Below are 13,668 nucleotides of genomic sequence, written 5' to 3'. Positions count from 1 at the left end.
AAGAAAAAGAGGAAGGCGAAGAAGAATGAATGAAAATGATGAAAATGATAATACTAACGAGACAAAAGGAGCTTAAGAGCGTGTCGTGGCTAGGTTTGAGGATGTGTGTCCTAACTTCCTGTGGGTTATCTGTGCGGGAGGAGTGCTGTCCGAGCTTTCCCAGAACGAATTCCCATTGAGTCACCGGCACGCGGCTGGACATTTGAACCTCCCCGGGGAACATCGCAATTGATCATAATGCTACTTCTAGAGACCTTAAAGTTGTGGTTTTACCGGTGACCGATCTTCAAGTAACCCTCATTAGCAGGAAGCAGTGATAGTTTTCTTTGATCCGTACTCGTCAGTGTAATTATAATGCCATGGCTTACAGGGCCGTCCAGCTGTGGCTCATCTCAGCGACGGCGGTGACACTCGCGACGGCGGGGAGTGGTAAGTGTAGATTCGCGATACCTGGGAGTAGTGCGGTGTGTGTGTGTGAGTGTGTATTACCTAGTTGTATTTGCGCTCGTGTGGTCCCGTCTCCATATCTGTATTTGTCCAGCTTTTCCTTAAAGTTGTGCACACTCTTCGCCGATACTACATCCTCACTTAGTCTGTTCCAAACCTCTATGTTTCTTTGCGGGAAGCTGTATTTCTTTATATCTCTCAAGCATCTTCGTTTTCTGTGTGTGAACGTAGCCACAACACGCCCCTAAGCTCTTTGTCTCTCCTCTTTTCTTTTCATCCCTAAACTGCCTCCTCCTCTGTTAAACAAAACTATAAGAAAAAATAATGCCAAGGGTTCCATTTCACTTCCCCAGAGTGTTCATCATGTGGCCTGCTTGTCAAAGGTGTTTCTGCCCCAGCCATCACCATCGGGGACGGCATCAGCGTGCGCCTCAGACCTCTCAATGCCGTCAAAACCCTGAGACTCAACGTGCTTCTGGAGGACGATAAAGAGCAGGAACTCTACGAACTGGAGATCAATGAAAACATGGACGTGGTGTGGGGGGACATGGAGGTGACGCTACGGGACTCCAAATCTCACAGTAATGTATTAAAGGTAAAATATCTCGTTTAATTTATCATATGTGAGTGATGTTGTTTGGATGCTACATTTCCTTGGTTCTGTAATGACTATGCCCTGTGTGAGTTAGGAACCATTTAACAAGAGAGAAATAGGGACTTGAATCTCACAGCAATCCATTGAAGGTAAAATATATCTTGTTTAATTTATCATAAGTGAGTGATGTTCTTTGGATGCTAAGTTTCCTTGGTTCTGTGATGATATTTTGCCCTGTGTCAGCTGGGAACCATTTAACAAGAGAGAAATAGGGACTTGAAACTCACAGCAATCCATTGAAGGTAAAATATATCTTGTTTAATTTATCATAAGTGAGTGATGTTCTTTGGATGCTAAGTTTCCTTGGTTCTGTAATGATATTTTGCCCTGTGTCAGCTGGGAACCATTTAACAAGAGAGAAATAGGGACTTGAAACTCACAGCAATCCATTGAAGGTAAAATATATCTTGTTTAATTTATCATAAGCGAGTGATGTTCTCTGGATGCTAAGTTTCCTTGGTTCTGTGATGATATTTTGCCCTGTGTGAGTTGGGAACCATTTAACAAGAGAGAAATAGGGACTTGAACCTCACAGCAATCCATTGAAGGTAAAATATATCTTGTTTAATTTATCATAAGTGAGTGATGTTCTTTGGATGCTAAGTTTCCTTGGTTCTGTAATGACTATGCCCTGTGTGAGTTAGGAACCATTTAACAAGAGAGAAATAGGGACTTGAATCTCACAGCAATCCATTGAAGGTAAAATATATCTTGTTTAATTTATCATAAGCGAGTGATGTTCTCTGGATGCTAAGTTTCCTTGGTTCTGTAATGATATTGTGCCCTGTGTGAGTTGGGAACCATTTAACAAGAGAGAAATAGGGACTTGAATCTCACAGCAATCCATTGAAGGTAAAATATATCTTGTTTAATTTATCATAAGCAAGTGATGTTCTCTGGATGCTAAGTTTTCTTGGTTCTGTAATGATATTTTGCCCTGTGTGAGTTGGGAACCATTTAACAAGAGAGAAATAGACTCGAAATCTCACAGCAATGCATAAAGGTAAAATACATCTTGTTTAATTTATCATAAGCGAGTGATGTTGTTTGGATGCTAAGTTTCCTTGGTTCTGTGATGATATTTTGCCGTGCGTGAGTTGGGAACCATTTAACAAGAAAGAAACAAGGACTCGAAATCTCACTGCAATGCATAGTAAGTAAAACATCTCTGTATATCATAAGGAAGCAATCTTGTTTTTTAATATTTTAGATGCCAAGAGTGTGTTTGGAATCCTTTAATTAACAAGAGAGATATTACAACTCATCACCTCATAACTATGCAGGACAACTCTTCCTTCATCTCTACCACTATTCAATCATTTCAGTAATACATTTCTTTCCCCTCACAGGTGCCATGGCCTCCTATCCTCGTCTCCCGGGCTTGGACGACCCTCTTCCTTCGCCTCCACTACCACCACCTCCTCCAGCTTGCGGCCATTCCCCACGAGGCATTCAAAGAATCTCGCAGTTTCGTTCACTCCCAGATCCTTCTCCAACCAGCGGCCATCAGTACCAAGCTTGAGAGGTTTGGCGTCACTAAAATGAGGCTGAAGCTGCTCAGTTCAAATATCTCCATAGAGTATACTGCTGATGGTGGCGAAGGTAAACACTATAGCATGTTAGTTAAGTTTTCAGCTATGAGCCTCTTTAATAAGTTATGGCATATTATTTTCTGCCTAGCCACAAAAACTGAGGCTGAAGTATGTCAAATATCTCCATAGAGTGTACTGCTGATGGTGGCGAAGGTAAACACTACAGGACGTTAGTTGTTTTCAGCTATGAGACTCTTTAATAAGTTACGTCATATCATATTCTGCTTAGCTGTGAAAACTGAGGCTGAATTTTCTCTGTGCTAATATATCCATAGAGTATACTGTTGATGGTGATTAGGTACACATTAGCAAAAGTTAGTAGTTAAGTTTTCAGATATACTAATCTTTCTAATAAGTTCTGGCATATCATTTGAGGCATATAGTGTGAAAGGGACGACCTGCCATATTTAAAGTTCCAAGTAAATCATGTTATAAAGCGACCACCAGACTCTACACACACACACCCCACACCAGTGGACTTCAACAGAAAAATCACACAACTTTAGACCAATGAATTACCTTTTTAACCCAGTAGCAGCAGGGATCATGTTTCTTAATGATCCTTCTGAGCGAGAAAAATGAGAAAAAATCATCACTCACACAAACCATTTCATAATATATATCGAAGCATTTGTGATCAGTTTATGTATCATCTATTTTGGGGGGTTTAAATCATGGCACAAATTTGGCCCGTCGCTGCTACACGGTAAAGCCACAAATTTGGCCAGTCGCTGCTACACGGTAAAGCCACAAATTTGGCCAGTCGCTGCTACCGGGTTAAGGTCGTTTTTCCTTAAGTTACTGCACCACATGATCCAGTAAGAATTCAGTCACTGCCAGATGCCGCCAAAAAACAGAATACCACCTTAGTAATGGATTTGGTCGTTCCTTTTACACCTAACACCTCATTTTATTACCTTTATTTTATGCCTTTTTTTTTACAGGAAAGGAAGCGGCTCAAGGGCATAAAAAAGCGTAGAAAAAAGTCCGCTAAACGCTGCTTGTAAAAAGATAAAAGGAAAGAGTGGCCAAAAGAGAGGTCAATTTCAGGTGGAGAAGTGTCTTGATATTCTCGTCTATAGGAAACATGGAGCGAATACAATGACTATGAGAAGGGTATCGGGACACCTCTCCTCCCAAAGTTGACCCCTCTTTCGGCCACCTCTTTTGATTCTTTGCAGGAGCAGCGAGTAGCAGGCTTTTTTTATTATTGTTTCCTTTTTTTGTGTGCCCTTGAGCTGTCTCCTTTGTTGTAAAAAAAAAAAATATCATACCACTGTATCTTTTCTTTGCCTTTTTCACAGAGCACTTAGCCACGGCCTTTGCCTCTCAGTTTGGGATAGGCTCCACCGTTCCTTTCTGGCGCAGTCTGGCCTGGATCATGCTGGGCGTCATAGGCATGTTGATAGTGATCCTGGCCTTCACCTTCGTCAACATCTACCTCAGCCACAAGAAGCAGCCCAACAGCTTCACTCTGGCGTGGTCTCAGGTAAGGATGATGGGCCGTATTGCAAGTGGAATCCGAGAGGTTTTGGGTCACTGCAGAGTTCAGTTTAGGGGTCGTATTGCAAGTGGAATCCAAGAAGTTTTGGGTCCCTGCAGAGTTCAGTTTAGGGGCAGTATTACTAGTAGAATACGAGGAGGAGGAGGTGTTTCCCGCCGTGTTCTATTATATTGCTTTGCCACTTCTCGTTTCAACACTCAAAGGGGGCGAAGAGGAAGAGGAGGAGGAAAAGGGGGAGCAAGAAGGGAGAGAAAACGAGGAAAGGATGGAAAGGGCAAAGGGAATGGAAACATGTCCCTACAGAGTCTGGGATGTATAACTCTGCATGGACCTGAAACTTCTTGGATTCGACTTGTAATACGGGCCAATATGTGTATCTGTATTTGAGGTTTTATTTTTTTGGAGCTTCGTAATTTTGGCTTTTGTGGAATGGTTGCTTTTGCCCTTCTGTTTTCCCTGCCCTTGACTCTCAGGTAAAATTACAGTGTGCCAACGTCTTTGAACTTTGAATTTGGTTTTTGGAGCTTCGTAATTTTGGCTTTTGTGGAATGGTTGCTTTTGCCCTTGTATTTTCCCTGCCCTTGACCCTCAGGTAAAATCACAATTGCCAATGCCTTTGAATTTGAATTTGGAATGTCTGATTATTGTCTTTTGTGGAGTGCTAGTGACTTTCCAGACTTTATTTATGTTACTTTATTTTTTTTTTTATCCATTACTAGCCTTCACCTTAAAAAAAAAAATGGTAATAGGTTCCTAATCACTGTTGCCAGATTGTCGTAGTCAGAGCATAGTATTTACCTGTTTCTGACGCCTAACTATTGCCAAAAAACATCAGAATCCAACTCTTTTAACAATAACTATAAATTAGTTTCATTATTGGAGCCCAGAAGAAAGTTTGGGGGTAGGAAGTCGGCTGAGTACGACAACCTGGCAACGTTGTTCCTAATATCTCCTTAGCACAAATAATAACAACCAAAATTAAGTATAATATATATTTGTATGCAGAATTCCTCATCTTACTGTTCTACAAATACACACACAGAAGAGTATTCACTATAGGGAAAGATTTATAATATTGCCTAATTAGTATTCTTGGGTATAATCATCAACTTAATAATTATCAGCCTTTCACAGTAAGCACAGGGAAGTGTCAAGCCCAGAGTAAGTTTTAGACATTCCACTGCCAAAAGACGGGACACAAATATAGCACCTTAGGACTTCAAAAGACACAGACGACACATTCGTACATTCACACACCAGGTTAGAACATAAGGACACAGAGAGAACACATTTATATATTCATTCATTCACTTACCATCTTAAAACATCCAGACACGTTATTCATACATTCATACAAATACCATCTTGATACCAGACACATGAAGAACACACTAATTCATACATTCATACACACACCATCTTAAATTATCCACACACATACATTGCACACTCTCTTGAAACACCGAGACACATGGGAAACACAACATTCAGACACACTGGGAACACACACGGCAATGCATTCACTCACACACTCTTGAAACACTCCAACACCCACGGAACACAATATCAGAACACAAGGGGAAGACATAAAGCTACCCATACATTGCATACTCTCTTGAAACACCCTGACACATGGGAAACACAACATTCAGACACACCGGGAACACATACGGCAATGCAATCACTCACACACTCTTGAAACACTCCGACACACATGGAACACAATATCAGAACACGAGGGGAAGACATGAAGTTACCCATTCATTCACACACTCTTGAGACACTCGGACACATGGGAACACATTAATATATTCACTCACTAACACACTCTTGAAACATTCGGACACAACCAGAACAATCACTCAAAAGTCATTCCACACAACCTCATTTACCCTCAACTCCAGTCCAGTATCACAGACAATGCTATCCCTCCTAAAAGAATATATATATGCGTCTTGTTACCAATACTAGGGTCACTTCTAGTACTTAAAACATACCATTAACGTTTACAAATACGAGAGGGCAGTTTGTATTTATTTTTTACTCCGTCGAGGATATGTGTCGTCCTTAACTGTGTGTGTTGTTTGATTTCATGGTAGACTGAGAGAAAGCAATACCAGGATCACTTCTTCGTACTTTTACAATGTTATGAAAAAGCCATGGTCTGTATATTTGTTTCCTAAGTCACGAAAACATGTCGTACTTAACTGTGTGTCTTGTTTGATTTGATGGTAGACAGAGAAAGCAATACCAGGATCACTTCTTTATACTTTTACAATGTTATGAAAAAGCTGTGGTCTGGTTATTTCCCAAGTCACGAAAACATGTCACACTTAACTGTACATCCTCTTTAACTTGATGGTAGACTAGGATCACTGATACTTGAGAAATACCAATGACTTTTACAAATATTATGAAAGTGTCTTGTATTTCTTCTCTCCTTTACTACATCAAGGAACTATAGCCCACATTCTTAAACATATCGGCGCCTCAGTTCACCTGTTTGAAAAGCCTCTTGTGGAAGTTGATGGGCCTTTCATGGACTGTTCTGTGATCCTAGTGATAGTTTTACATCTTGAACGGAAAACTCACCCATTGAAACCTGGTTAATCATCTATGTGGCCTTGGGAAACAGACATAGTGGGAGTTTGGATACGTTTAAGAATATGGACCTATGTTGCACTTAACTGTACATCCCATTTTCCTTCAGACTGGTGGCAAAGAAGGGACAGCGCCTGGACCAGTGATGGTGTCGTCAACTCACGGGGGGAAGCAAAAGGACGGCAGGGGGAAGGGCGACAAGGGCACACTGAACCTTCCCCGGGTCACTGTGGGTGTGGTCTCCTCTCGTGCTCCCTCGCCTGGACACGAAGTAGACGAAAACACGCTGGATTATGTAAACAAAGCATTCTGTTGTGATGAAGATTGAGCTATGCCGGGTACTAATACAGTGGACTCTCAATTGAGCATGTTTCATATTGTGGATTTCTTTGTAATGTCCCCTCGAGCTAACACACACACCCACATACACACACACAAATAAGAGTAGTTAATAGTGAGAACCTGTGAGAAAGTGAGGTAAAGGTAGGTAATTGTGAGTGTAGGTAATAGTGAGAAAGTGTGATAAGTGTAGTTAATAGTGAGAAACTGTGAAAAGTGTAGTTAATAATGAGAAATTGCAAGAAAGTGTAGTTTGTATAGTGTGTCCACATAGAAAAGTTGATGGGATTATTTTAGTTGACACAGAAAAGACAATAAAATAATCGTGTCTGATGGAACTAATAAACATACTATATTGAGATTCTTAGTATTATTGTAGAAGAGTTTAACCCCTAAAGGACCGGGGGTGGCTGTTTTTTCGTTACCGCTGGGACCGGCCTTCCCGTGCTAAACCTGGAAATTGCCAATATTCACACACTCTCTACGCTTAACCTACATTGCACGAGTGAATAAGATAGATTTTGTACTAACCACCAAGTCTTTCTAAAGACACCATCCAGAAGTCTCTACGTGCCGTGGTTACGGAGAAACAGCGAGTTGAATAGAATAGACTTTTGGGGTGAGCGCGCCGGTTATAACCGTTTCCGGCCCTTCCCCGATACAGCGGCTGTAGCCGCCTCCGGTCCGGTATTTTATCGTTAAGGGGTTAAGGGATATTTAGTTGACATAGGAAAGTTAATGACACAACCAGGGATTATACATGTAAATAAGGCATTCTCCTGTGTTGAAGATTAACCTATGTGTGTCTGCTGCTAATAATAAATGTAATATCTATGCAAGACTTTAATTTTCACAGTGAAGTATCATCGAATCAAATCTTTTAATACAACACACCTTTGAATAAACTGGTTTCTGAGACCTCTTGAGTGGACTGCAGTAAAATTAGCTGATAAAACTCACAAATAACTGAACTAATAAAACTGTTGCAGGTCAAACCTCTGATAAAACTTATGCAAGACCAACAACTAATCTTATAACATGATAAACCTTTACAACCTCTGAGATATATATTCTGAGCCTTTAGTCAATACATAATGCACTGGAGGACCAAGGAGAACATGGAGAGGAACAGTGACGCAAGACTTGGATGTGTAAGAAACAGAGGAAGGATTAGCACTGGACCGAGCAAGATGGAGGAGGATCATCGCAAGTCCGACCGCAAGAATGGAAGACGATGGACTATAAACGAAGAAGATAATACACAAATACACAAATAATAAAGACTCTAACACACACATAACTCTATCTTTTAACTCTTACCATGATCAGAGAAGCATCAAAACTCCTCCATATCCAGTACTCTGTCACAGGTTTCATTTTCAGCTGGCAACACTTTATCTTGGGTGTCTGTGCTCTCGTCTGGGCAAGTAGTTAATGTGTCCATACTCTCCTCGGCAATGCTCTCGGACGGCAGCTCTTGAGACGCATCCTCACCCTCCTCAGGACCATCGTAACCAGACAGGAGCCTCGTGAAGTCTCGCCGTATGCTGCCTTTGTCTTTCCGTGGCTTGCGGGGCTTCTTTGGGGCATAGATCCTCTTGTAGTCTGGGTCGTGGGTGTTCATGTGCAGCATCAACTTTTGCTGTGGAGGGTAAAAATGTGCGTCACGGAAATGATGTTAACTCTTTGACTGCGGATTTCCTACGAGAAGACATCAAGCTACAGGAATGGAACAAAAAGTGGCTGCTACAATTCAATGAAGAAAAATGTAATCATGCACCTTGGGAGGGGATATTCAGCATAACACTACCACATGGGAAACACTCCACTATCCACCATAGAGGCAGAGAAAGACCTGGGAGTATATGTTGCCAGGCTACCAGTGAAAGCCAAATCCGTGCCAATCGCAGCGGACAGGTTAACATCTTTTTCTCTTATTCCGATATTGGTGGTAAGGGAATGACATTGGAAGGTTAACTTTTGCTGCAGAGGATGAAAAGGTTAGTCACGGAAATGTTGTTAACTTGTCTTTTATTCTTATTCCGACACCAATAGGAAACGAATGACATTGTGGGATCAACTTTCACTGCCTATATAAACTACATCAGTCAATAATATTCAGTCAACTTATCATTTCTATACATTTAACACTGATGAGAGGTGGACAGCCAAAGTAAATGTGTCAATTTAGGAATAGAAGATGAAATTACAACCTTTTCAGTGTAGGATAGAGTACACTAACATCAGACAAAGAGAAACTGAAAACACAAAGAAAGGCGCTGGACTATGAACGTTTCCTAAAGATGATGAAGGTTATTTTTTCCCTTAGACCTCAAAGTCTCATTTATAGGAAGTACTGAAGGCCACTGAACCCTTACCTTCGATGAGAGCCGCTTGTCACAAACGCCACACTCGTAAATCTTCATCTGCTTGTGCTTATCCTTGATGTGAGCCGTGAGATTGCTGAGATACGTGTAATATCTGCAAAATTCAGCCGTGTAAGCATTCTATACAAAACACCAAAATTACATTGCTTAACTTTTGCATGGTTGGTATATTCTGGCACTGTTGGGAAAGGAATGACTTTGTAGGATCAAATTTGGCCATGGTGCCGTATAACAAGCACTTAAATTCAAAGCCAAAAGTCAAGTGCCAAAATTCAAGAGGATGGCAGTGATACTTTACTTGTCACAGGCCGGGTACGAGCAGAAGAAAGCCTCAGTGGTGCTTTCGTGTATGAGTCGGTGCTTTCGTAAGACACGTAGCCCTCGGAACGGTCTGCCGCAGATGTCACACACTGAGGAAGGAAAGAGACGCTGGTTAATGAGGAAACTGTGCTGCAAATATTCAACACAGAGAACACACACAGACAACTTAATGCAACAAAACTAAATATCACACAACTATACATAGCACAATTTAATATCACACACTAAGGAAAGACACACTAGTTAAAAAGGAAACTGTACTTGACAAACATTCAACATTAAGCAAAACACTAACTCACATACACACACAACATTAAAGATAACACAAAACCCTGGAACACGAGACCCAGAACACCACAACACAACAGAAACACTACATTGCTAAACTGCGTGACATTTCATTTCTTGGGTCGTTCGTCTGAGTTTCCTTCTTTTCCATTACGATTACCTTTGGGATGAGTGGCTATGATGTGCTGCTGCAGGTCTGTGTACTTGTCAAACTTCTCCTCACACGACTCCTTGGGACATGCGTAGCGGCTTTTCTGGTGGGTCAATTTGTGTCGCTTCAGCCTGCTCGGGGTCAGGCAGCGCATCTCACAGTCAGGGTAATCACACCTGTTGGAAATAAGAAGGGTCTGAGAACATGGGACTGACACACTTACATTTGATAAGGCTTTCATAGTGGTTATTGTGGTGTTAGTATTCCCATGGGTAGTTTTATTAGCCCAGTGATAGTTTGACAAGACCTTTTGCACCGTGAATATGAACACTCAATGGGAACCCAACTAATCTCCTTTGTGACCTTGGAAAATAATCACTGTGAGCCTCTCTTTTGGCCACTCCTCTGAGCACTTTTTATGGGAGCAGCGAATAGCGGGCTTTTTTTCATTATTGTTTCTTTTTTTGCCCTTGAGCTTCTTCCTCTGCCATTAAAAAAAAAAGGGGGGGGGGGGTCTGAGAATGCTGTTACTGTATTTGCTCTCGTTTCTTGGGGTATTGTTTTAGTTATTTGCTGTTAGTTTTCTCACAGACGTTGTTAAAGTAGTTTGTTTATGCTATTTATTTCCTGTCATTACTTTAGATGTTATATACCTGGTGTTATGATGTTATTTGTGTTTACTATTTCTTTAGGTGCTGTGTTAGTTATCTGTAGTAACTTACGGGAATGGCAGGATCCCGGTGTGCTCGTAGGAGTGTTTCTGAAGGTGTTGCTGCTTGACGAAGGCCTGGCCGCACTCGCCACACTTGTGCTGGTCGCGGGTGACGTGGTGGCGCTGCACATGCTTCCTCAGGCAGTAGACGTTACTCAGTGTGAGGCCGCACATGGCACACCTGACACAAGATGATACAGGTGTTCTTACTTACTCTAATATGATAAATAGTGTAATAATAAGTACAGCCGTCCCTCAAATAGTACAGTTTTGGTTTTATGCGGATTTTCATAGAAGATTTTTGGGGGATTTTTGAATTTCCCAATGAGCAGGAAATTTAAAAATCCTAAAAAGATCTTCTATGACAATCCATATAAAACCGAAACCGAACTATTGGAAACCGTACTATTTGAGGGTCGACTGCATAATATATAGTTGATACACAGCTCTTTAGTTCTGTTTCATCATCTTTATAGGAGCAGTATGTAATGTTGCAGGCTTTTCATTAATTAATTTATCCTATTATTTATATTTTTGCTTAGCACTTGGTCTGTATCCTTAGTCATAAAAAACATAAGAGGGTGGAATATTTGTATTTCATATATATACCTAATGTTTATTTATCTGCCACTGTCACTGCATGGTCTTCAAGGGTTCAAATGACTAAGGCACAACATGGCATCAATAAGCTACCCAGATATTAAAAAGAAAAGTAGGTTCTCTCTCTTTCTATAAGACTAAAATACTTACTGGTACTCCAACTTTTCCTTTGTCTCCTCCTCTTGGTGGGAGACTTCTATGTGTCTCTTCAGGTGCTGCTGGCGAGCGTAGGACTTGGAGCAGTTCTCGGCAGGGCAGACATAAGGACGCTGCAAAGTGATAAAACATTAATACAAGAGACAGCAAGAGAGCAGCGAGTAGCAGTAATAATAGTAGAAGTAGTGGTAGAATACAGATGCAAAGGTTATCACAGCACCATAATATAACAGTAAAATCAGGAGCTATTCACAAGAGATAGATAGTATTGAACCCTGTCCTTGTCTATTACTATTAATCATTATCACCTCCCCATGTCTCCTTGCCAGCCACAACTCATTAGGAAAAGATGCAAGTGGGAAAACAGAATATGCTGACTCCATGTTTTGGCAGTGTGAGAGCCTGTGCCACCTCAGCAGAAGTCAAGTAAGCAGAAGCAAGTGCGGTAAGGCTGTGCAGTTACATTACAAAAAAGTATAAGTGAGAATGAATTAATGTAGAGAAAGTATATACAAGGAAATGAGTAATGATGAATACAAGGGAATAAGCAATAAATGGAGAGTACAAAGTAATGAATTAACTATAGGAATCACAAGCAAATTAATTAATAATGAGGAATAGAAGGGACTGACATACTAATGATGAATACAAGAGAATGAGAGAGGAGAAGGAGGGGGAGAGAAGGGAAGGGAGGAAAGAAAAAGGAGTGACAGCTAAGCTAGGGAGGGAAGGGGAAGAGAGAGAGAGAGAGAGAGAGAGAGAGAGAGAGAGAGAGAGAGAGAGACTACATACTCACTTCGCCTGTATGTGTTCGGATGTGCTGAGCAAGTCGGAACGGCCGGGTGAAAAACATGTCGCAGTTCTCGTAGGGACAAACATGAATGGACATTTTCCTGCCACGAGGGGTCTTGACTCTCCCCTGGTTCTGGCTTTTCTGACTCCCTTCAGAAATGACACTACCAGCATCATCATCCTCCGTCTCCTCGTCTTCACTCATTCTATCTTCGTCCTTATTACTTGCATCGTCTATGTTGTTTATGAGGTTGCTTGCATGTGGTTCTGTCTTCTTCATCTTCTGGCTGTGTGGACGCGGAGTGGAAGTGCTGCTCTCGACATCAGGTTCATTGTCGTCGTCGTAACTTCCATTGTGTGATGTGTCCTGCGATTGACTTGTCTCTGGTTGCGTTTCCTCCTCAGGCTTCCCGCAGATACTTTTCTTTAGACCCTAACAAACAAAAACGGACAAACAACTATTATATTCACTTCATTATTTATTTCAAGAGTGCAAAGAGATAGGATGTGCAATGAAATAACAAATAATAAATGTAATAAATGTAGTCATGTTTAATATATTGGCTTCGTAACTTATTTTAAAAGTGTAAAAAGATTTGACGAACAACAAAATATATATATAATAAATGTTGGACTAATATGGAAATAAGGGTAGCCATCTCGTATGAGGTTAATACCGACATTCTGAGCTGTATTTTATTTCCCAAAGACGGCAGAGAAGACTACCCTCATTTCCGTACTCCCTAAATGTAGTAACACTTCATCATGTACTATGTTTTAAGGTTCTTACCCGATAGCGATGAAGAACTTTAAACACATCGTCGCCCTTGACTTCAAACTCGTCCACTGAGAATTGCTTGACAGACGTTTTGGCCATTTTACACAGTGGTGGAGGCGACCGCATGACTGGGCCCTCAAGATCACTGGCTTTACGATCTCACTAACACCGTACAACACAGCAGGACACGCCCATAACTACTGGCAGGCCCCAAACAGTGCCACCATGTCTTGTATACGTGCTGGTGTCCGCTGGCAGGCACTACTGGGCCGCCTCTCCCCTTCCCGCTGACGCACGTGCCCCGCCAGCCCCGGTTTGTTATTGTTTTGGTGAGATCTTGAGCTT

At 41.4% G+C, this 13,668-nt stretch overlaps 2 protein-coding genes across 2 annotated transcripts; one reads left to right on the top strand and one right to left on the bottom strand.

Moving 5' to 3' along the window:
- Nucleotides 1-182: 182 nt before the first annotated feature.
- Nucleotides 183-7,972, top strand: LOC126999742 (uncharacterized). The gene is made up of 5 exons (XM_050862592.1): nucleotides 183-429; nucleotides 801-1,042; nucleotides 2,452-2,704; nucleotides 3,999-4,183; nucleotides 6,909-7,972. The coding sequence occupies exons 1-5, from the start codon at nucleotides 360-362 to the stop codon at nucleotides 7,125-7,127; spliced, it is 969 nt and encodes a 322-aa protein (XP_050718549.1). The 5' UTR covers nucleotides 183-359; the 3' UTR covers nucleotides 7,128-7,972.
- LOC126999740 (transcription factor IIIA-like) lies at nucleotides 5,176-13,639 on the bottom strand. The gene is made up of 9 exons (XM_050862590.1): nucleotides 13,336-13,639; nucleotides 12,550-12,978; nucleotides 11,748-11,866; nucleotides 11,008-11,178; nucleotides 10,295-10,461; nucleotides 9,824-9,935; nucleotides 9,517-9,619; nucleotides 8,459-8,780; nucleotides 5,176-7,059 (listed from the first exon to the last, which is right to left on the bottom strand). The coding sequence occupies exons 1-8, from the start codon at nucleotides 13,447-13,449 to the stop codon at nucleotides 8,475-8,477; spliced, it is 1,521 nt and encodes a 506-aa protein (XP_050718547.1). The 5' UTR covers nucleotides 13,450-13,639; the 3' UTR covers nucleotides 5,176-7,059; nucleotides 8,459-8,474.
- Between the last annotated feature and the right edge of the window lie 29 nt (nucleotides 13,640-13,668).

The sequence above is a fragment of the Eriocheir sinensis genome, chromosome 17 (genome assembly GCF_024679095.1).
Source record: "Eriocheir sinensis breed Jianghai 21 chromosome 17, ASM2467909v1, whole genome shotgun sequence".
Taxonomy (NCBI): domain Eukaryota; kingdom Metazoa; phylum Arthropoda; class Malacostraca; order Decapoda; family Varunidae; genus Eriocheir; species Eriocheir sinensis.
The sequence above is the reverse complement of the archived record's forward strand: the minus strand, read 5'-3'. Positions and strand labels throughout refer to the sequence as shown.